Raw genomic sequence first — 24,594 nt, 5'->3', positions numbered from 1 at the left:
AGCAAATCCACGTCTGCACATACCAGCTGACTTCTTGAATGCACAGGTTCCTAGAAACGATCCTCTTATTACTAACAGAGGGCCCTTGAAAACTACGCCAGAATCATTTCTCTGGTGTCTGGGCACATGACCTGCTCTAGGTGTGGGTGTGTGGTGTTCTGTCGGCCTGACGCTTTCGTCCTCTTTTGTTTTCTCTCGCTTTCCTTTCCCTTCTGGTTTTTGTTTTTAAACCTCGCAGTTGAGTAATCTTTAAGATTGAGAACTTTTGGCAGGGTTAAATGAGTCCATAATTGAGTCCCTTTTTGCTGACTGACTTAACTCTGTGGTAGGCTGGTGTCCATTAGCTTTGGCAGACTGTGGGACTCAGACGAAGTTAAGCCTCCTTTTGGAGACAGGCATGTGCACTCTGCTTTAGTTGGGACAGTAGAGAACCCTCTTCTGTTAGGAGGAGGGGAATGTTACTGCGTCTTGTGACGGAGAGAGAAGGGAGAGGACACCGTCAGGCACCTTGCCTGGTCTTTGCCCAGTGCCCCTTTGTTCCTGGGCAATAGGCAAGAGGTAGGATCAGAGAGAATAGTACTTATGGATTCCAGCATTTTCAACAGTCTCTCACAAATGCTGAGAATCTGCTGAGCGGGCACACATCTTTTTTTAAACAAAGCCACGGTTGAGGCCTTTTGGTGCTTGTGTTAGACGTTAGTATGTATTTGAATGAGAAGAGCTTCATTCTTCCTACATGATCTGCTGATATGCAGTGGAGAGTAAAGAAAACCTGAGATGGTCTACGAGTGACCTTTGCCTCGAGCACTTGTTGGTAAAGGCAAGGGAACTTGGGTAGTATTATAGACTTGGTCACTTTCCTTGGATTGGTTGGGTTTGGATAGGAGTAGCTACTTGCACTACATATGGTGTACCGTTAATTTACCACGAACAGCAGGGGCCTTCCTCATTCTTGTGCACACTGGACCTTTTGGAAATTATATACGTTTGACATGTATAAGACTGGGAAATATTTGATTCTTTAGGTGTTTTTGGTTGTCTGTGCTTTATGTGGTCGCTAGGTTGAAATTTATTCCTTTATATGTTTTGTGTATATCTTGAAAGATTTTCTGGTCACTAGTGAGCAGTGGCTGATTCTTTTGTCCATTTATTCATCGTCACAGAACAATGTGGGTCATGTAATATGTCTGTCACAGCCTAACCTCCTGCCTTTCCTGCTCCCTTTTTCCCCCGACCCTTTAAAGATTAAAACAACAACAACAACAACAACAACAACCATTCTTACCCCAAGGGTGATGCAGAAGAGAGTGCAGGTTGTCAGATTTGAACCCCAGGTCTTGGTTTCCTAACCCCTGAGCTGGAGAATGACCCCTCTCGGCTCATCAGCTAACCTTGGACACCTCTGTCATGGGTGGGAGCAAGTAGGCAACTCCTAGTTTTTGGCTTTTTTAAATATATAAACATTAAGAGGAGGCATGTAAATAGCAAGTCTTCCTTTTTCAGGTAAATTCTGAAAAGTAGAACAGGGGGTGTGTGAAGGAACACATGTGATTTCAGCTCATGGTAGGTCATCTCAGAAGAGTTGTGCCCAAACCCCTGTAACCAGCAGAATGTGATTATTGGTGAATGTGCTTCAAAACACTTAAAATAACTGTTGAAGAAAAAAATCTCTGATAGAGAAAATTTAGACCATTCATTGTTTTCATTTGTACCTCTTTGTTCCAGGATGGTTGAAATTTTCCACCACATGTTCATTAGAAATTTGTATTTATTTGTTGGTTTACCCTTCTCTTTTGCCCACTTTTGTATTGGTGTTTGCCAATTAAAAAATTACATATATGCTCATGTGGTGTATCATATTGAGTTGATAAAACCAGATATAGGCGGGCGCCTGGGTGGCTCAGATGGTTGGGCATCTGCCTTCAGCTCAGGTCATGATCCCGGGGTCCTGGGATCGAGTCCCGCATCGGGCTCCCTGCTCCTTGGGAGCCTGCTTCTCCCTCTGCCTCCCCCCCCCCCCGTCTCTTATGAATAAATAAATAAAATCTTAAAAAAAAAAAACACCAGATATATGCAAAGTATGTCCTGTTTTTAATTGTTCCTTTCTTAGACACAGAAATAATTTTGTATCTCCTGTACATCTATGGTCTCCATCATTCCTCAGATCAGAAGTTGGTTTTGAAAATTGTCCAAACTGCTGTTCTAGATCAGTTTCTGAGTCAATGCAAGGTGGCCCACCACTCAGATGATTTGTTTTCAGTCTTACTTCTCAGTGTTCTGGGACGGTTTGTTTAAATTCTGTAGGATATTATGTATAACTTATATGATGTGGGTTAGTACAACTTATTGATTGATTGTGAATGAGGGAAAGCAGATTCTATTGGACCAGCTGATGAAGGTAATAGTTGAGGTTGACATTGACTCTTTCTCACTAAGCAGCTGACCTTTGTCCACTTCACAGTGCACAGGAACAAGTGGGAAGCTAGTAAGTCATTAAGTCACAAGTCAGGGATGTGTGGGAGAGTGTGCATGCAGAATCAGAAACTGCCACAGTGCTTTTCAGAGTCGCTATACCATGAAACACTCCCACCAACAATGCATGAGTGCCCGAGTTTCTCCACAGCCTTGCTAATATTTGGTGGTGTCATTTTTTAATTTTAGTTATCTCGGTAAGTACATGGTGATACCTCATTTGAGTTTGTGTTTCTGTAATGGCTAGCAAGGCTGAACAGTTTTTTTGTTCTGTTTTGTTTTTTTTTAAGATTTTTATTTATTTGAGAGAGAGCAAGCAGGAGGGAGAGGGAGAGAGAATCCGAAGCAGACTACATGCTGAGTGCAGAGCCCGACACGGGGCTCAGTCCCACAACCCGAGATCATGACCTGAGCCGAAACCAAGAGTTGCATGCTTCACTGACTGAGCTGCCCAGGCATCCCCTGAACATTGTTTCTTGTGCTTGTTTACCATCTGTGTATCCTCCTTGGTGAAATGTCTATTCATGTCTTTTTAGTGGCTTTTGTGTAATTCCCTAGAATGCTCTCTCTACACGACTATATCATGTGCAAAGAAGACAGTATTGCTCTTTCATGCAAGTGTGCGTAGTAGACAGCCTTCTCTTTCTTCTGCTTGCAGTATCACACCGGCTGTGATCTCTAATGCACTGTTGAACAGAAGGGGTGAAACCATTCATCCTGGTCTTCTTTCAATCTCGGGGAACACGTAACCTTTTAACATCATGTGTGATGGTAGCTGTAGGTTCTTTTTACATTACCCATATCAGATTGAGGAAATTCTTTCTATTCCTAGTTTGCTGAGAGGCTTTATCATAAATGGGGATTGGATTTTTCAGAAGTTTTTCTGTTTATTGACATGATTGTATGATTTTTCTTTGTCATCTGTTAATAGGATGATCTGTATGGACTGACTGATTGTATCAACTTCATATTCCTGGGGTAAACCAAATCACATTTGTTCATGCAAAGTGTCCCCTTCATATATTGCAGTATTTGATTTGCTAATATTTTGGGAATGACTTTTGTGCCTATATTCACGAGGAATATTGATTTTGTTGCTTTTGTTTGTATTTGTCTGTTTTGTTTTTATTGTAATGCATTTGGTTTATTACCTAGAGGTGTGCTGGCCTCATAAAAAGAGTTGGGAAGTCTTTTTGCCTCCTGTATTTGTTGAAGTAGTTGGTGTAAGATTGGTGTTATTTATTAATTTTTTTTTCTATTGAACTTACTCCCCTTGAAACTATCTGAGTTACAAGTTAACTTTGTGGGAAGGTGTTTAATTGAGAATTGAATTTCTGAAGTAGATAGTAGAGTTAATCGGATTTTTTGTTCATTGGAAATTTGTGTTTTTCAAAGAGTTTATTTCATGTAAGTTGCCAAATTTTATGGTATAAAATTTGTTATGTTCTTGTTTTTTAGTTTTTGTAGGATATCCTCTTGCGTCTTCAATATTGGTAATTTATATCTTTTTTTTTTTTCTTGGACAGTCTCACCATAGGTTAATTGACTTAGTCATTTCAAAGACCCTGTTTTTGGTGTCTTTGATAATCTTTATTGTTTGTTCATTTTCTGTCCTCTGACTTTTATTTCCTTTCCTTCATTCTAACTTAGTTTTGTGTCTTATTTTTCTTTTCTTTGTTAACTTCTTAAAGCAGAAGTGAGACTTGATTTTTTTACCTTGTTCTTTTCTGTTATAAGCCCTTAGAGCTGTAACTCACCTGAGCATTACTTAACCTGTATCACATAAATTTTATACACTGTATTTTCATTATGTTTTTGTTAAATATTTTCTAGTTCCTTTGTGATTTCTTCTCACCTTCCCTTTACTTGGAAACATTGCTTCCTTACCATGTGGCGGGGGATTTTCCTGATGCCCTCTGTAACTGCGCTGTTACTTAATTCTGTTCTGTTCGTGGACCACGTCATGTCTTATGTCACAGGTTGGGACTTGTGACTCGGCACATGCTTTCTGTGGGTCAGTGCTCAAGCCTGTTTACAGAGTGTGTTCTGCTGTTCTGTGGGTAGCCTGTACATGCTCATTAGGTCAAGTCGATGGCAACTGTTGTTTAAATGTGTATTTTTACTTGCTTTCTACCATTTATTCTCTTAATTAATGAAAGAAGACTTTTAAGATATGCTCTTTCTCCTTTGGGTTCTATCAGTTGTTGTCCTGTGTACCTCGTTAGGGTCCGTGCACATTCAGAATTCTCATAGCCTGTTGGTGAACTGAAGTCTGCTCAGTCCTTGTGGTGGCGGTCTTGGTTGTGACATCTGCTGGGATGTTCATATAGTGACTCCAGCTTTCTTTTGATTGGTGTTTGCATCTTTTTCCGTGCTTCTATGTTTACTATGTCTGTTTCTATATATGAAGTGGGTTTCTTGTTAGCGTAACACAAGTAGATACCGCTTTCTTACTTACTCTGACTCACTTACTCTGTTGCATTTTCATGAGTACATTTACCATAAGTATCAGTAACAGCTGAGTTAAAGGAGGTTACTTGCCGTTTATTTTCTGCTTATCCTCATCTCTTCGTTCCTTTTTTCCATCTTTAGGTATTATTTTAGATTTGTGTTTAACTACTATTACTGGCTGTAATCATTAGTTCTGGTTTGCAGTTGTTGTTCTGTGGTTTCTAATACGTGTTCCTAACTCAGTATTATCTTCCTCCAAAGGGTGTTACACCATTTTGTATATGATTTAAGAAACTCGCACAGCTAGACTTCCACATCCTTCTTCTCATCTTTGGTGTTATTTTGTCGTATATTTTACTTCTACATGTTATAAGGCACACAATAGAATATATATAGTTTTTCTTCAAAGCAGTCAAACATGTGGAGCAGCTGGGTGGCTCAGTCAGTTAAACATCGGACTCTTGATTTCAGCTCAGGTCATGATCTCAGGGTCGTGAGATGGAGCCCCATGTCGGGCTCTGTGCTCATCGTGGAGTCTGCTTGAGATTCTCTCTTCCTCTCCCTCTGCCCCTCCCCCACGAAAAATAAATCAATAAATCTTAAAAAAAAAAAAGTATTCGAGCATGTTAAGAAGGGAACAAAAAAAAAACCCCTCTTTTCCACTTTTCCTGTACATTTACACAGTTCCAGAGTGCTCTTTCCTGAATGTGGATCTAACTTTCAATGTAGTTTTCCTTCAAATCAAAGAACTTCTTTCAGTATGTCTTGCAGGAGAAGTCTGCTAGATTAACTGTGAAAGTTTTTGCTTGAAAAAGGTCTTTATTTCACCTTCATTTTTGGAAGAGATTTTTCAAGTTTTTGTTTGACAGTTTCTCTTGTCTCTGCTTTGCCTTACAGCATATGCTGTCTCCTCTTTATTGTCTCTCTCTTTCTGTAGGCATTTTGAAGATTTTTTTTTGTGATGTCTTCTTTCAGGAATTGGTGTATGTGTCTTCATTTGTCTTGCTTAGGGTTTTTTGGGCTTCTCGGATCTGGAGATTCTTGGTCCCCCCCCCCCATTTCAAAAACTTTTAGCCTTTATTTTTCATGCCTTTCTGCCCAACCCCCTCCATCTGAGACATCAACGACGTGTGTTAGACCACTCATTTCCACAGGTCATTGAGGTCCCTTGCTCTTTACTTTCTGTGACTCGATTTGGTAGTTTCTGTTGCTCTCTTTTTTAATTCATTGATTTTATCTTCTGAAGTATCTAGTCTTCTATTAAGATCATCCAGCAAATTTTTTATTCCAAATATTATATTTTTAATATCTGGAAGTGCCATGTGGTTCTCTCATCTTCATTACTGTTTAGATACCTTTCTTTCCTTCTTGATGTGTTCATCGTTTCATTTAAATCTTTCAGCATTTTATAATACTTATTCTTCATCTGTTAATTCCATTGTCTCTGTTATTTCTTGGTATGGTTCTAGTTTTTTTTTTTTTTAAGATTTATTTATTTGAGAGAGAGTGTGCATGCATGAGCAGGGGGAGGGGCAGAGGGAGAGGAAGAGAGAGAATCTCAAGCGGACTCCCTGCTGCGCGCACAGAGCCCAACATGCAACTCAATCTCAAGACCCTGAGATCACAACCTGAGCTGAAACCCAGAGTCAGATGCTTAACTGACGGCGCCCCCTAGGTTCCCAGTTTTTAAGTTTTTAGTTATTCTCCGGTTATAGGTCGCAATTTCCTGCTTCTTTGCATGTCTGGTAATTATTTTATTGGATGCTGGATATTCTAAGTGTTACGTATTTTTTCTTTTTTCAAAACCATTGATTTTATTTTCTTAGTTTAGCAGCTTGTGAATAAACTTGATCTTTTCAAGGCTTGTGCTTACACTTGATTGGGGTGGGCCTAGAGTCCCCTTTATTAGTGATGCTGGTCTAATCCTAGTACAAGGGCTTGATCTTTCTGGCACAACCTTGGAAATTCTTGGTCGTTCAAAGGTGCCTGTAACTGGCCAGTCGGGCCTGACCTGTCCCCCATTCTGTGTCATCTCTGAGGTTGGTTCAGGGTAGGGCTCTCTGGTAGCACTCTTCCCGGCCAGACCTCATGTTTCCCACCCAGGTGTGTGGCGGCATCAGTAGACAGACTTGTGAGCGCGGTGCGGTAGCCTGCAGTCCCTTCCCCTTTGTCTCCCTTTCAGAGTCCTGCGCCCCAGAGCTCTGATCTCTGTCCCTAAATGTAGAAAGACTGCCATTTGGGGCTTGGCTTCCCCCTCATCCTGTGGTATGGGAAATCCACTTCTGCGAGAAGCTGGCTTCCCACAGGCTGCTATCTGTGTTGTCTTCTCCCAGGCGTCACGGGCCTGTGATGCTCTCAGAAGCACTGTGTCCATGTCTGAAAACAGCGGTTTCCCATGTTGTGTCCATTTCCCCAGTGTTTTTGGTGGAAGGGCAAGTCTTATACCAGGTACAACAACATAGCTTATAGAAGCTTTTGATTAATGAGAAATACCAATGTCTGTGGACTAACCAATCTATGTGACATTTCAAATTATAATTAAAAGGTGGCTCATCAAGCATAATAATTTCAAACAGCAAATTACTGGGTCTTTGTTTCTTGTGGACTTGGTTGTTGTAGGGACATCCCTGCCAGGAGGATATGGGACCCGGAGCACACTTGTGTGCTGGCCATCCTCCTGCCTCACTTCTGCTGTGTTTCAAGCTAACCAGTCCTTTGTCTTTGGACTCATTCTTGCAAAAAAGAAATGGAGATTAATTTTTTCCTGCTTATAATAGTAATATCATTGAAAATAATATATACATCATAAAAAAGATGGGAACCAGTCATAATTTTACTTGTTAGCGTTGGCTGCCGTTCACATTTGGGTAACAATTATTCCTGGCGGTGCCCCTTCTCCACCCTTCCTTCCACCACGCACCTGCATGGCTGGATGATACTGTACGTACTTTTTAACTGTTCAACAGTATGCTGCCTAGTCCTTGACAAACTATAACTTCAGTAACCAGCCTGGTATTTGTTAGTGAATATGAACGTTAGCAGTTTTGACGTTTTATAGATGGTGTTAGAAATCAGAAGATAGACATAGTTGAAAGATTTCGATTCTTTTGCCAAAACACCCCGCCCCAACACTGCAGCAGCATGTGCATCTCTTGGTGGCCTGCCCATCTTTCCCATGTGATAACTGTAACTTGTGTTTATATTGGCACTTAATTTTTTAGTGAGGTTGAAGATACCTCTTACCTAAGAAAATCTGTTTCTTGTATTTTAGTTTCATAAGTTTCTGTTTGTGGTGTCTGCCTGTTTTCCTGTTGTGTGTTTTCAGAGGTCTTTATGTGCACTTTGTTCATCATGGATCAGTCTCCCGTTTCTTTAAGTCTTGTCTGAGTGTTTTCGTTGATGGTTTCTTTTGTCCCCGTGGAAGTCTGCCTGCTGGTGGCTGTGCCCAGGCCCCTGGCTGCAGTGACGGCCATGCTTCGGCACAGCTGTGTCCTGGTGTGCACCGTGAACTTGCATGTGTTAGAGGTTAGATGTGTTTCAGTAAAAACAACTTGTAAAAATCAAGTGGTTACTGCCTTTGGTCTTATGTTTAGAATGTTTCCACTCCATGATTATATTTTAAATGATTACTTTGAAAACAACCCCTGCTTTACAGTAAGATCTCCTATCCATGTAGCATTTATTTTGAGTCAAGCTGTGAGTGGGAAGTCAAACTTAAGAAAACAACTTGTTGTTAGCCAGTCGCAGTACCACGCACTGAATAGCTCACTATTTTAGCAAAAATTTAAAATTGCTCTCAATTGGTCTCACCGTTTTAAACCGTCAACATCAGTGCATGAGTGTGCCTGTCTCTCCCTACCTTTGCCAAGTGTGTGTTGCTTCTGAACTTCTTGCCTTAGAGTATCTTTTGCCATGTAAATATTTTAAATTTTATTTAGGTAATTATTTGTTTTCCTTTATGCTTATGGGTTTTTCGTTGTGATCAGAAGGCTGTTCTCCTACCAATATTATAATTTTAACCACTTTAAGTGGTTTGTCAGTAGGAAATAAGAGACTGGTCATTAGTATTTATGGTATTATAGTTATTAAAGCGTCGCTTGCACATGGACTCCCAGAGAAGGAAGGTTCATGACGTCACCACATCTGTGTGGCTACAAGGCTGTCATAAGAGTGAGTGTCAAGTGGGTTCTTTTGTATCACGTCGTGTGACACAGGCCTAATGGTGCTGGAGCCCGCGAATCCGCCCTCTGGTCCCCCCCTTTCTCAGCTCTTCCCGAGACTCACTCAGACTGCCTGTGTTTGTTGTCTGCTTTTCTTCATGTGGCAAAATCAAGCTGTGCTGTCGTTGTATTACTTAGGACATCTAGCTTACAGTTCTCATACTATTTGTGAAAATGGATTTGTGTTTATCACGAGACGCTCTTGCAGCCTATTGGCTTCCTGATGTGATTTGAGCCGACTCGGGGGTTGGTGCTACTATTTCTCAGTTGTGTGTTTCTCCTTTGTGCCGTTTCTCTTTTTCTGGCGTCCATTCTCAGTAAGCCCTCCAGGATTTAGACTGGTGGGGGAGATAAGGATGATTAATCATAACGGACTGGGAAAGATTTCTGTTTGCCGTATGCACAGATGGGGGCCCCACCCTGAGTCTCCTTTGCAGGAATTCCAGTCACTGGCATGGACAGTTGGAAGTGAGTGCACTAGATAACCATTTGTAGTAGCTTTAGTTTGCTAGGAGTGGTAGAAAGGAAAGTGCAAAGTTAAAACACCGTATTGGAAAGAATGTGTCTGAAAGAAAATCCCGAGCTAACAAACCAGTAAGTGTACTTGAGGTGATGATGGTAACGCAGAACTCTGGGAGAGCGGGTGGCACATCCTGCAGAGGGGGGGTGGCAGTGTCCCGCAGTTTGGCTGTGCGGGTGTCATAGACAGGTGTGGGTGTGCAGGTGTACACAGTTGTACACTTTTACTGCATGTAAGTTATGTCTTAGAAGAGTCGTTAAAACCCCACTCTGTTATCATCTGTACCTTTGAGTGTCCTGTCGGCCATGATCCACAGGAAGTGACGTTTTATTATGCTCAATATTATAAGGATCTTTTCTTCATTTTTATTAGTGACAGATGTGTATAAATTTCAAAAACAGTTACAGAGTTATAGTATACAGTTCCTGTAATGCTAATTTTTAAAAAATTTTATGGTTGATGTACTTTGATAGAGAGTTTGAATAAGCATTTAGGTAAAGTAACTAGTAAATGAAAACATTTTAAGTTTTGATATGACCATAAAATCAAAAAGCAGTATATTCTAGAAAAAAGGAAGTTTAACTGAATTTCTGGTTCATTAATCAATTTTTTTGTAGCTTCATATAATTTGGCACATATGGATAGATTTCATAGGGAAAAAAGCTCCAATTTCATTATGGATTCAGGCACAGCAATTTGGTTTTTCATTTAATAGCTTACTCTTCCCCTGTCACTCACTTTGACTTCTCTGTCTCTGATGTAATGGATTTGGGGATATTTGGTGTCCTTCCCTGTTTGTCGCATCATCAGTTTAGCATTGTGACACCAAGCAGTAAACCTGCAAACCTCAGAGCTTTAAAGAACCGAGGATACCACCAAGAATACCCTCTCCGATTTTGTTGTATTCCCTGATCTCACGATGTGATCCGTTAAAATCGGAACAAGCCATTTGATAATAACTGTGCTGCAGACCCTGTGACGGCAGGCTCAGCTTCTCGTTGCCACACAGGCGGCTGGAAGGCATGCTTCTCCAGCACCCGTAGATATTTGGGAAACGTGTCTCTGGCTTTTGCGATCAGGCAAATTTATTAACAACAGTGAGGTCACAATAAATCATGACTTGCTGATTTATTTCAAAAGATCCATATAGCAGTAAACAATACCATTTACATTTAATTAGTTTTATTGAACGAAAGGCAATTTTATTTGTAATGAACCACATGTTATGATTAAGGATGTATTTTAATGACCTTTAAGTAATGCGAACAAATGTTGCCCTTGACCTAATAGCAGAGGCTTTCCTACATTATTGAAAACTTCAGAATGATTTTTAAATTATCGTGAAAAGCCTCGAATGACATTCTCATTATTGTGCCATTATTCAGTCATTTGATGTCTAATACACTAAATGAAACGCATTCCTCTGAATGTTCATATGCATGTAGAAATGAGGATTGTTGCTAGAATTGTTCTTTATTTCCATGTATCAAAAGGTAGTCTGTTATGCGAGAGCTTCATTTTTTGAAAAATACTTCGACAGGGTAATACTTAAATGATGAAGGGTTCTTAGACCTGCCTTATCCCAGGAGTCGTTTGCCTGCTTATTAAACATTCTCATTGTATTTCCCTAAGTCCACAGTTATCACACGGTGTGGGTTTTTTCTTGTGTAAACCAGCTTGACTTAACTTGAAAATAACTTTTAATTAGTTAATGTATACTCTATAAACTGCAGTAGCAGACCCGCTGTGGTGAGCTGCTCTCTCCATGCTTTATCCAGTGTAGCATCTCTGTTCTCTAGAAAATTGAAAATTCATCAGTGTGTGTTTTCCAGGCCCTGATGAAGGTGTGTGAATGAGCTTTCCCAAGTCAGATTCTCAAAGAATTTCTAGGGCAGGAATGGGGATGAGGTCTCCTTCTGCCCTGTTGGCGTTCTCTGCTGGCAGGGGCCACCCTCAGTGTCACGGGCAGAAGTGGCAGGTGCTGTGTGGTCAGTGGCCTCTGCGCCCTGGAGTCAGACTCAATGAGTGTGTCTTGAACTCAGTAGTTGAAGGGTATTTCCCATGGAGAGGGCCATTTTGGTCATATTCTGAGAGTAATTTTTGGAGGTTCAGTCATGAGTCTCATTCCTTCCTGTGATTTTGGAAGGACCTCACTCCACATACTAAATCCCTTTCTGCTTCTGAGATCGGGAGTGGTTTCTGTTTCCTGAACTGCTGCACCACAAATTAGGAGAGAAGTTTTTTCCCCTCACTTGACAGCCCAGAGGTGGGTGGTCCCAGGCTGAGAAGGCAGCTGTGTCATCATCCATAGGTGACTCTCCCCTGTGTCCCACATGACTGCTCCCCTCCTGCCATAGCGCGTCTCGTCGTGTTCCGCCCCACGCAGCGCGAGCTGGCTGGAGAGAATGCGGGGAGAGGGCTGCGTTTTGCAGCGGGGGCCATATGCCCGTCGAAGGCCTGGGAGTCCTGTCTTTGAACGAGAGTTGGGGAGGATGGTGGGGTGTGCGGTGTCTCTGCTGCACCATTTCTTCAGTTTGTTTTCTGGTGAGTTTCTTTGATTTCCTCTCGTACTTCCTCCTGGGTGGTGCACACTAAAACTTTTCAGTTAGTTCTCCTGGAGGATTTGGCTGCCCTCAGAGCAGAATGCTCCCTCTGGGGTTGTTATGGTTACCACTTTTACTAGAATCAGGTCTTTCACACTTGTTCTTCCAGTAAGTCTAAGCCACTTGAAGATTTGTGTGCTCCCCACCCACCTAGATTAAAGTAGGAAATGAAACGTAAACCGCGAAATCCATGTTTTCTAGAAATGAAGGAAGCTCTATCATTTTTAGGCTGTTGCTTGTTTTCTGTGAAAGAACATTTTCTTTAAGCGATAGAGCCTGATGTACAGCCCACCATTCGAGGCTCCCACGAACAGAGGAGATCAGACAAGGCTAGATAAATTGGGGTTTCCAGGAATAGAAGACAATAAATACAAATCTCTAATACATTTTAAGAAATTGGAGGGGATATTACAGTCCAAACAGAAGCTATGAAAAAAAGATCACATGGAAAGTAGACCTCTTAGAAAGACATGATTGCTGAAATAAAAACGTAAATAGGACTGGAAGATGGATTGTTCTGCATCTCTGAGAACGTAGGCCAGAGGTGGGAAGCATGCATGTGTGACTACCATTTCTAGCTCGGTCCTTAATACTACCTGTAATCATTTTATGTGTGTGTTTTCACTTGCATTGAGGTAAGTTTTGGAGACAATGAATTGCGCATCATTAAGCTGTACACTTCAGTATACCTCTGACACCATCACCACAGATAAGATAGTCCGTAGCCCTTGTTTTGTGTCTGTGACCACCTGTGGTCCTATCACCAGTGGCCAGTGTTTTCAGTCTTCTCAGCTCTCCCGCGGCTCCTCCTACACCTGCCCTTAATCACCCCTTCCCCCTGCAAGGTAAGGTCACGTGAGGAGAGAAGGGCAGGTGTGTGATCCTTCTCGCAGGAGCTTGTCTTACAGAGGAAAGGGATTATAGCAAGTGGAAATTCCTTCTCTTTCCCGCCAGTACGTGAACAGTACTATGCGTACTGGTATTTATTTTTTCTCCCTTTGACCTGATGTGATGAAGAATGGTTCCTTCTCCTGTTGAAGGATAATTCTTCCACCGCTTTGGCCTAACACTGCTGTTTAGAGACCGTGGCAGCAAGACCACCCCCTGCCCTCTCTCTTCCTGACCCTCCCTCACAGGCTGTCTCCTCCACTGCTGCCCACAGCTCCAGTGTCTCAGACATTCCTTTCGCAGTTTTAGGTTAGTTGAATATATTTAGAATTCTGTTTTACTTAATCTGTTAGCTTTTTAGCTATACCTCTTCGCAGTTGCTAGAGATCATACTATGCATTTAACTAAAAGTGTGCTGTGGAAAGTTAAAATTGTGTCACTTGACATAAAATGTAAGAACCTTGTCATTGGATGGGTCCATTTCCCCTGCCTGTCCTTTATGCTGAAAGCGTATTGTGTCCTTTCTGTACGCATGTACGTTTATGTGCACTATGTCTGCATAGGAACTGTTCCGATGTTTTATCTGTATTTTAAGGAAACATTAAGTGGAAAAACAGGATTTATTATTTTTGTTCCTCACCATTCCTTCCTAAAGACTGAATTTGTACTGGATACTATTTCCCTTCAGCCTAAAGAATTTCTGTTAACATTTCTTGTAGTGTATATCTGCTTATAGTGAATTCTCATTCTTATTTATCTGAAAATATCTATATTTCACTTGTTTTTGTGAAGGATATTTTTGCTGAGTATTGAATTCTTGGATGACAGATATCCCCCCCCGCCGTAGCACTCTGTTTTGTTCCACTGTCTCCTGCTTCCATTATTTCTAATGAGAAATCAATATTATTTTGATAGTTGTTCCCTGTGTGTAATATGTCGTTTTCTGTGGGTATTTTTGAGATTGCTCTTTGGTTTTTTAGCGGTGTTACCTTGGGTTTTCTTTTCTTTCTTTCTTTCTTTTTTTTTTAATTTTATTTATCTGCCTAGGGGTTTTCTAGGCTTCATACATCTGTCTGGGCTGTCAACATATTTTGCATATTTTTAGTCATTATTTCTTCAAATAGTTTTCCTTCCGCATTCTTTTTCCACTCCTTCCAGGAACCCAGTTGTAAGCACGTTAGATCTCCTGATACCCTGTCAGTGGTACTGCAACCATATCCTTTCCTAAATCTTTTTTCTTTGTGTCTTCAGATTCATTATCTCTTGATCTTTCTTCAAGTTCAAGTTCTTTCATCTCCAATCTCCTGTTAAGTTCGTCTAATAAGTTTACTTCAGATATTGTATTTTTTTAACGCTAGAATTTCCATTTGGTTCTTTTTCCTTAAATATATATTTTTTTCTGTACTGTGGTTTCCCATTGTTTTAGGAGAATATTTTCCTTTAATTCTTTGAGATGTTGAAATTGCTTTGAAATTCTCATCTCTTAATTCTGATATCTGCTCATCTCAGAATTAGTCTTTATTGATTGAATTCTTTCCTGAATATGGATCTTGTGTTCTTATGTCTTCATACGTCTAGAAGTTTGTTTGGATGGTGTCTTCAGCATTTCTAATGATACATTATAGACACTCTGGATTGCCTTATGGTCTTCTAAAGGGTACTGTGTTTTGAATTTGGTTTTGTTCTACTTGGTAGTTCACTGGGCTGAAGTCGAACTCTGAGCTCTAGCTTCCCTGCAATTGGGGTCTTTGTTCACTTCTTTCAGCTGGACTGCTGGAAAGCCGCCCCGCATGTGGGTCATGTGGGGTCGGGGTGAGAGGATGCCAGAGTTAGGGCCCCTCCGAGGCACTCTCCCACCTCAGGTCTCCACGTCCCCCGTCGCTCCTCAGCTGCTGTGGTTACCCCCATCTTTGGCCTCTGAGTCTTCATGCCTTCAAGTCTGTGATTTTTCTAAGTGCGGAAGCCACGCTAAAACATTTATTCTGAGGCAAACCCAAAATATAACAAATAACAAAAAATGAAAATGAGAACTATAAAAATGGTAAACTCTCTGTTTTGGGGGACCTTCAAGACCACCCCCAGTTTTAATGATTACCTGGGAGAATCCCCCAGAATTCAGCACATAGTCCTCCTCATGACCATGATTGATTTTAGCAACGGGACACAGAGCACAGACAGCCGAGTGAAAGGCCCTGGGGTGAATCTGGAGGAAGCATGGCGCACGGTTCCGGAGCGCCTCCCAGCGGACCCTCACAGGACGCGCTGCACACCCCCGGCAGCACGTTACGAGAACACAAGTGAGATGGTGCCTACCAAGGAAACACAGGAGAGACTCATGGAGGCATTCCTCTGTCTGGCACATGTCAAGGTGCCAGACTCCCAGAAGGAAGCCTATGTTCGGTGTAAACCACGCTGCTTGAATAAATCATTCAGGCACAGTGAGTCTTTCTTATCTGGGAATGGTGGGAATGCTCCTGAAATCCACATCTCTAGACCTCACCCAAGGGCCAGCCTTGCTTGTGAGCAGGCCTTTCTCAAGTCTGCGTTCCTTTTTCTGCACAGCCTACTGCCTCAGCCAAGGTGTCTTCACAGGAGAAGTGCTAGCAGTATTGTTCTGGGACCTCACACAGCCGGGTGAGACCAGTCTGCATGCCTGCTGCCAGGTCTGCCTCGTATAGGCCCTGGCCAGAGCCCGTTAAAACAGGACCGTTCACCTTTTACCACCATGTCCAAGTGAGAAATCCCAGCTGCCAGACGTGCTGTAGGCCTGGCAGCCCCTTTGAATCTCAGATGCCAATCACTGGCAGCAGGAGGGTTTCCTGCTGGACTGGAGAGCCTGCCGACAGTTGTGAGAAGCAAAAGTGCCCTCTTTCCTCTGCTCCTCCCCAGTGTTGTGCCACCAGGAGTCTTCATGTTGTCTTCCCAGACTTTCAGCTGAAAGGGTTTTATGCAAGAAGCACAAAACATTTGGGGAGCCTGGGTGGCTCATTTGGTTGAGTGTCTGACTCTTGGTTTTGGCTCAGGTCATGAGATTGAGGGATCGAGGGACCTCAGAGTCATGAGATTGAGCCCTACATCAGGCTCCGTGCTTGGCGGTGAGTCCACTTGAGATTCTTTCTCTGCCTCTCCCCCCACCCCCGCTCGCTCTTTCTCCTGCTCTCTCTCAAATAAATCTTAAAAAAAAAAAAAGAAGAAGAAGAAGCACAAAGCATTTTTTACATGAAATTATTTTTTTCTTTAGAGAAAGATAGTGTGTGGGGGGGTGGAGGCAGAGGGGCAGAGGGAGAAGGAGAGAGAATCTTAAGCAGGCTCATGACCCTGAGATCATGACCTGAGCCAAAATCAAGAGTCAGACTCTTAAGAGACTGAGCCACCCAGGTTCCCCATACAGGAAAATACTTTTATACAACTTAATCCTGAAGACACATCATGTTTAGGAATTGGTCAAGAGGAAATCTGAATCTTCAAACCATTTCAAAATGGCTTTACATACCCCACCACCGCTTTTGTCCCCATCATTCATCTGGGGAATGGCCCACAGAGATCATGTACTTTCTGGGGCAGCGGCACTTACTAATCAAACTACCTTACTCTCAGGTGCATACAGGGGGAGGTGAGGGAAGTGGGTTCAGGCTCGTGGTCCACTGTTGCAAACTGCAGCTGATCTGGAATGCCAACCACAAGTTAACAGCAGCCAGACACTCCCGAGACAGATGGGGCTGTGGAGGGTCACCAGCATGGGATGGACCTCCCTCTTGCAGCTTTGGGCAGGGGTCACAAGTTGGTGCCCCTAGCATCTTGATTTCATATGGCCCATCAGAGCATGGGCCCTTGATCGTGGGCAGCTCAGGTAAACCAGATGGCCCAGCCAGCATCCGGGTTGTTTTAATGGTTAATTTCCCTCCAGGGCTTGTGAATTCTTGCACCCGTTGCAGGTCCCAGCTCTGTTTGCGAGCCTGTTCCTCGATTCAGCTTGGCGCTGATCGTGCCATGCTTGAAACAGCCCTGGCAGACCATGTAGGGTCCAGCTTAGAGTCAAGTGCAGGCATTTGGGGTCTGTTGAGTCCAGGGTTCCAGATGATGGGACTTCCAGGCCATGCTGTGAGAGCTGTGCTAAGACGCAGCATCAGCCCTGCTCCAAGGAGGGCTTGAGGGGACGGTGGAGATGGGGGAGGGGGGTGCCTTGTTCTCAGGACACATTGGGAAGCCCACCCTGTTCAGACACCAGCTTGGCCCTCCATCCACAGCTTTTACCTTGCTGTGCAGTGAGCTTGAGTCTGACGAGTTCTTGTGTGAGTGGCTAGTTTTCTCTTTTTCCATTCGTTTTTTCAATAGTCACTAGATTGTTGTATCAAACCTGCATTTGTATTACAGAATTTACCTTAAACTTAGAAGTCTCTTTTCACTTTCCAGTTGAGCACCTTCAGGTATCTTCAGGTGTATGTGATGCCCGTTCTTAACGCACGCGTAGATTATTAATGAAACGGAAAAGGAATCCTAGTCTTCCTTCAGAGGGCAGCAGAGAGACTGGAAATGCGGGCAGCGCATGGGCCAGGGCACTGTGGCTTCAGGGTCCTGAGGGCAGGCAGGCAGCAGCCCTGGCGAGGAGCATGGGGACACAGCGGGCTGGGGTTCTTTCCCTCCTAGCTGATGTGGGTCTTGTTTAAATTTCAAGCCTGTAATAAGGACAGATTTCTTAAACTTCCGTATAGCATTGTACTTGTCCAGCTTTCTGATAGCCAATTAAGAATAAATATATATATTTTAAAACAACTGAAATACCAAGAACTAAAAGACTTCTGAGAGTTTACTCTGAAAGGCTCCAGTATCATCTCCATTTGTGGATGTAACTCACCCACTAAGAATATTACTTGTGTCCACATGAATCAGTTTGAAAAATACAGGAGCATATTTAGATTATAAGAAATTTAGTAGGTCACTCTACATCCACATGATCATTTGCATCCTCCCTGTGTGAACTCAGGTATGCTTCCTACCTGTGTGCTTTGGAGTTTTGTCTCCTAATGTCAGTTACACGCTGGTCACGTTAGGATGTGTGGGATCACCACGCAGAAGAAATGGGAAGTCACTCGCCCTTGGGCTGTCTAGTAAGCAGTACAGTCAGAATCCTGTGTGGGTGTTGGTGGTTAAAGTCCATACAGGCAAGGAACTTTTTGGTACTATAAATTCTTTGTGATCTCCTGGTAAACATAATCATGCACCATTAAAAAAGTAAAATTTGTTATCAATACATTTTCACCTATTATAACATTATTTTAATAAAATTATATAGAGTTTTAACAACTAAAATTTATAAATCAACAGGTGTACTTTTATAAATTGTCTTAAAATAAGGTGCTTCAGTGTCATGTCCAGAGACTTACTGTTTAAGCATTTACCTGTTGCCTGTGAGTCGGGTAATCTAAACGACTTTTTTCTACTTCAGAGCTAGTTCTGGGAAAGTTGCTGTGATGTGTGAATAGTTAAAGCCTTCCCATACAATTTTATAAATATAGATCGTGGGGATGTGCTTCAGGCACATGGGAGAAATGCAATATGTTCATAGCTTCAAGGAAGTCAGCTGTTTATGGCAAATGCAGTAGCTGTTAGAAGAAAAACATGCAAGTAAATTTAGGAATTTGCTAAATTGTTTTATAGAACTTATGCGGAATTGTGAGGATTATTTAAATCCCACTAAATTCTTGGGTACCCATGTAACTTCTGAGTACTCATACACAGTATGACAGAACTCCATGAAGTATATTTCCACCTTTAAACTTGGAATCTGGGACAGCCCCAGGCAACATGGAGCTTTTGAGCAACTCCCAAGTGCTCGACATACACCTATCATTTAGTAGTCTTTTAGAACCAAGAGAAATTGCCACACCTCTGTTGAGCTTAAAAATTATTTCCCTTAGTTATCCTCCATCCTAACATAGTGTTGGCACACAAAGCATAGGAAAACCAACCATCACTTTTGGTACATAACATATGAAAAATATTAGTTGGTGATTGAAAAATTTCCAAGTAATTTTGTCTAATTATAATGTAATTAATTCAGATATTCTGTATTCCAGGACCTTTTTTCGATCAGTGCTTATGTTTATGCCCAGAAGCCACAACTGGATATTCATAGTTTTGAAGGCACATTCACCAGGGTAAGTTAAATCTTTTGTTAAATACAAATATATTCATTGTGTATATAAGTTAAAAACAGCAAACCTTAAATTTGAATAAATGAGAACAGAAGCTTTGAACTGAAAAGGGAAAGCCTAGAGAATGTTTCAAGTTCTTAAATTTTCCCACATCCAGTCTCTGTGGGATATACTCAGTACAGTGTTTTTGTTTAGCATATTTACTCTGGAGAAAGTCCTTCTCCCTGAAAATATTACGAGCCAGTAAGATGAAGTACTTTCACTAGTTCAGTGTGAGTTTGGATAGGATTTAATAGACTGTGATACCCACATTGTTTCCTGGTTTGTATTGACTGGATGGCTGTGCATCTGCTCATGTACACGTGTGTGCTTCATTTGATTCTTTGCACGATCATGGTGTTTTGCTATAGCTTGAAGTCCCTTCTCCCCAGTGACTCCCCAATCAGATTTGGAGGACTCAGTAACTTTTGATTTTAACAGCTGATATTATAAATGCTTCATAATACTTAAGGGGTTTGTGGGGGCACCTGGATGGCTCAGTTGTTAAGCGTCTGCCTTCGGCTCAGGTCATGGTCCCAGGGTCCTGGGATCGAGCCCCACATCGGGCTCCCTGCTCAGCAGGAGGCCTGCTTCTCCCTCTCCCACTCCCCCTGCTTATGTTCCCTCTCTCGCTGTGTCTCTCTCTGTCAAAGAAATAAATAAAATCTTTTAAAAATATATATATAATCCTTAAGGGGTTTTAGTATATGTCTATAGTTTACTTTTAATTGCTGCAGATTTCTGTTGGTATAGTCTGCTTCGTTTCCCTCTTGTTCACGTACCAGGATTAGTGAGCAGTTGTCATCATTTGAGAAAGCACTTGCTAATGCCAGATAATGAGGAAATTATGGGGATGTAAAAATGAGGATGCCTGTGGAGGAGATAGTCATTGGCCATTGCTTTGTAACTTTATTTTTATGAGTGCTTCAGTAACAGTATGTTCAAGGTGTTCATGGAAACAGATGAGGGAGACGAGGCAGTGCATAATGAGGTCTGGAGAGAATACCGAGATCTTTATGTGTTTTTGTAAAAATATTTATGAAGAAAGCATCTTCTAATTAAAGACAATTTAGCATTATTTGAGAAAAAGCCTTTCCAAAGGGCTTCCTTAGTACGGTAAGAGTTATTAACTTAGGGGGCGCCTGGGTGGCTCAGTCAGTTGAGTGTCTGCTTTTGGCTCAGGCCATGATCCCAGGGTCCTGGGATTGAGCCTCACATCAGGCTCCCTGCTCAGCTTCTCCTTCTGCCTCTGTCACTCCCCCTGCTTGTGCGCTCTCAAATCTTTCTTCTGTCAAAAAAATGGATAAAATTTAAAAAAAAAAAAGTTATTAACTTAGCCACTATTAATATTTTGGAATAATATTTGCTTACTTCCTTTCTGTTTCACAGATTTATATTGCTTATCACTTGCTAAGAGTTGGAAATGTCTGCTAGACAATGTGTGGAATCCCCCTGAAATCAGTGCGAGGGAGTAAGAGTTTGGCTGAACACAGCCAGGCTGCAAAGCGCAGTTCACACAGTGCGTGACTGAGCATGGGACGGTGCGTGACCTGTGTGCATGGCCGAGCGTGTGAGACTGTATGTGAGTGAGCGTGCAGATGTGGGGGAAGGGTAGCCAGGCTCCTTCCTGAAGGTCTTGTCAGAAGAAGGAAGAGGCCATTTAAGGATTTTCAGCTTAGAAGAGAGATTGTAATATTGGTGTATGTAAAAGAGTCCTCTAGACTTCCGGTTTGCTTGGGATGAAGGCAGTCACCTGAATTTGCTCCCATCCCACTGCGTCCCCAAACCGTACGGGTCAGGTGCAGGTGGCTCGGGCTGCCTGTAGCTCGTGCACACAGCACACAGGGGAGAAAGAAAACCCTGTGAGCTCCAGTTTCTGTGGTGAGGAAAAGGACCCCACATGGCACAGTCACCTCCAGAGCCAGGAGAGGGCACAAGGATTTTCTCTCAGGATTTGGATCTGATGGCGGCTTTGTAGTTCTCTGAACTTCTATTTAGCTCATGTGAGTTACCGCATGTTCCTCATGGGAACAGTCCTGGCCTTTCGTGGCCTCCATTTAGTGTTTCTAACAAGATTTTATTTCACTCCTTTTAAATACATTCATAGTGAATTCCGGATTATTTTAGGAGAAAAAGCTTTATTTTTTGTGTACATCTTTCAAAAAGGAGGAAAGGAAAAACCATGCTAAATAACTGGTTTTCTAACTGGAAAGTGGAAATCACCAGTATTAAGTGAGCGTTTAAAGAAGTGACATCTGCATATATTCCTTTTCTAGAGTATGAACTACAAGGGAGAGAAAACATACTGTATATCAGCCTAAGTAATTAAATAAGAATCAGAGCAAATTAATTCAGGTGTCCTGTGGCAATTCATGTATTATGTATTCTGTTGCCTGAGCAGCATCTAATTATGCACATTGTGAATACTGTCCGCTGCTTACCCTATAATGTCAGGGTAACCCCAGCTGCTCACTGCATGACATCCCGAGTGATAGAAATGATCCATGTTATTATTGATAGAATTGATTTGCTTATTGTTCAGGACCTAGCAATTCTCCCTGAAGTTTAGAGTTTAAAACTGTAGCCAGTTTGAAATATTATCAGTGTTCCTAGGCCTTTAACATCGCCTTCCCATTTAATGTTCTTTATATGTACTTTCTGCTGTCATTTCTTCTGCAAACCATAGCACACTCATCATTGTTCAGGTCTTTTCCAATCAAAATACTCTATCCTTTCTAAAAAGCAGATCTCTGTTGTTTGTTAAGAGGGGTGCACTATTGTGAAAACAGCTTCACGTGGTGACATTTTGCTTTCTCCCTCCCCAGAGCAAATTTCATCTTTGCAAACTGTGTAACATTAAGGAGAAGGAAACCGAGAGACAAAGTGACTTAGAGATAATTTCTTTCCCATCTTCCCAATCTTTATTCTGTACTCTATGAGATTGGTAAAGAGCTATGTTTTACAATAATTTTCTTAATATTAGAAAAAGTTTAATGTTTAAAGTCCATCATTGTTATTACAGAATTGAAAAGAAACTGCATAGATATTGTGTGTTCTTCAGTACATAATTGTGCTAGGAATAGACAGAATGAATTCACATGATTAAATAGTTGTAGAAAAGTAATGGGAGAACCAACTTAAGTTTCTAAAATGAAATTGTATTGAACCTTTTATTTGCAGTTTAGAAAGCCTTATAATAATAGAAAGACTGACAAAATTTACATATTTTAAAAGATTTTATTTATTTTAAAGAATGAGCAAGCGAGAGAGAGCACAAGTGGGGTGGTGGGGGGAAGAGCAGAAGGAGAGGGAAAGAATCTCAAGCAGACTCCCAGCTGAGTGCAGAGCCTGACACGGGGCTTGATCTCACGGCCCTGAGATCATGACCTGAGCTGAAATCAAGAGTCGGATGCTTAATCGACTGGACCATCCAGCTGCCCCATGTCTATTTTTTAATGCCTTATTTTCTTGGAGTTTGACACAGTGGGAAAATGTTGTACTAAAGGATCTGTGTGCATAGGTAATGTTTAGATGTCCATATGTGGGGACCCCTGGGAAGAGTTTCAAACTCATAAAATTGTACTCATTTGTACTTTTGTGGTCACTTGATGATGGGCAGCTACAGGCAGGTTGTGCCTCAAAGGAGTGCTTCAAAGGCATGCCACAGAATAGGACAGCTTAGAATAACAGCTGAGTGCTGGCTTCCCGCGGAGTGCAAAGATAAGGGGTGCTGGAGAGTAGAGGGGGGCTCCACGTGTTTCCACTCTTTGATTTCTTCAATTACTGGGCAAATATGGGTGCCTGCTCTGCGCTTGGTGCTCAGAAGATCTAGGTCAACACCATAGTTACATAGCTCACTGTCTGGGTCGGGGGGAGAGAAGCATGGAAATTGCCACGATACATGAAGATAATTCAGAGTTCACATTAGAGAATCATTTTATTTGTTTCATACTTTTTTTTAATTTTTTTTTAAAGATTTTATTTATTTATTTACAGAGAGAGAGCGAGAGCAGGAACACAAGCAGGGGGAGTGGGAGAGGGAGAAGCAGACTCCCTGCAGAGCAGGGAGCCTGATGTGGGGCTCGATCCCAGGACCCTGGGATCATGACCTGAGCCGAAGGCAGCCGCTTAACCGACTGAGCCACCCAGGCGCCCCTGTTTCATACTTTAAATGATAAGTGTGTGAGTCAACAACTGGCAGGTTTTATCCAAACTATATACTCCATTTGCTAGGTTGTGGCTGTAACTCCTAGATTAACATACAATTGAAAGATAAGCCATGTGGACCATATTTGGGAAATAGGAGTGAGTCTACATAGGTTGTTCTCTATCCAACAGTGTCTTTCAGGGTTGGATTCTAAGACCATCTCTCAATGGATCAGAAGTTAGACATTTTAGTTCAGCTATAAATAAATTCAAGTACAAAACAGTTGATGCAGAGAGGCCACATACTCCTCTTTTGAATGTTGATGCTTTGTTCTGTAAAATCATAAAAGTCAAAGGGGAACTCCGTTTTCTTGGAGGATTTATTTCTCAGGTGATTGTTACCTCTGCTTTGAACAGCTGCTTTGGTTATAAACAGAGGGACCAAGTGGCAGCTCCCTTCCCTGGCATTTTCCTGTGGAAGAATCGAGCGCACAAGCACAGTACTTGAATACCGTCCCGTGTGGTAAAGACGCTCATGACGGTACGCGGGCTGCTGTGCGGGAGCTCCGTCAGAGGCCGGCTGTGTTTGAACATTTGTAAGGCTGTGGTCACCATTGCTGTGAAGCTGTATAAACTGAAGTGGTTACAAGTGCTCCGAAGTGGGACAGTCTTTCTCCTTCTGACGTAAACACTAGTGTGACTCTTCTGACTCTTCCAAGTTGTTTCTCAGAAACACATTTTTAGTGGGATCGTGGAAGCCTGATGTTTTTTTTTCTTAAAAAATACTTTTCCATAGTATTTTGTATATTGATGCCGTTATGTAATTATTAATAGGTTTTTCCAGCTACACCTACTAAATGCAGCAAAGTGTAGAACAGATTTTACTTGACAAACTATATTTGAAGAAGTAACTTCAGAGTGACTGTAAGATGAAAAAGAAAGTGAGTGTGTCTCCAGAAGCAGAGCTTTGGCCATACACGGGGGCCGTGGTCCACAGATCCCTTTCATCAAGGGCCGTCTGCGGAGCTCCTGGATCTTAGACCCAGTTTAAGAACTGATACTCAGAAGACTTCCTTTTCTGTTCTGTTCTTTGCTACCGT

The 24,594-nt window shown here is 42.0% G+C and overlaps 1 protein-coding gene across 5 annotated transcripts in view; it reads left to right on the top strand.

Moving 5' to 3' along the window:
• ATP9B (ATPase phospholipid transporting 9B) overlaps positions 1 to 24,594 on the top strand; it is a 247,254-nt gene that overhangs the window by 85,372 nt on the left and 137,288 nt on the right. For all 5 annotated transcript variants that reach the window (XM_088019563.1, XM_088019561.1, XM_088019562.1 and 2 more), the window contains one exon: positions 19,232 to 19,312. In XM_088019563.1, coding sequence (XP_087875689.1) covers positions 19,232 to 19,312 — 81 coding nt within the window. The remainder of the gene's footprint in view (positions 1 to 19,231; positions 19,313 to 24,594) is intronic.

The sequence above is a fragment of the Eumetopias jubatus genome, unplaced genomic scaffold (genome assembly GCF_037043125.1).
Source record: "Eumetopias jubatus isolate StellerSeaLion01/CBP00866 unplaced genomic scaffold, mEumJub1_p1.0 scaffold_16, whole genome shotgun sequence".
Classification (NCBI taxonomy): Eukaryota; Metazoa; Chordata; class Mammalia; order Carnivora; family Otariidae; genus Eumetopias; species Eumetopias jubatus.
The sequence above is the reverse complement of the archived record's forward strand: the minus strand, read 5'-3'. Positions and strand labels throughout refer to the sequence as shown.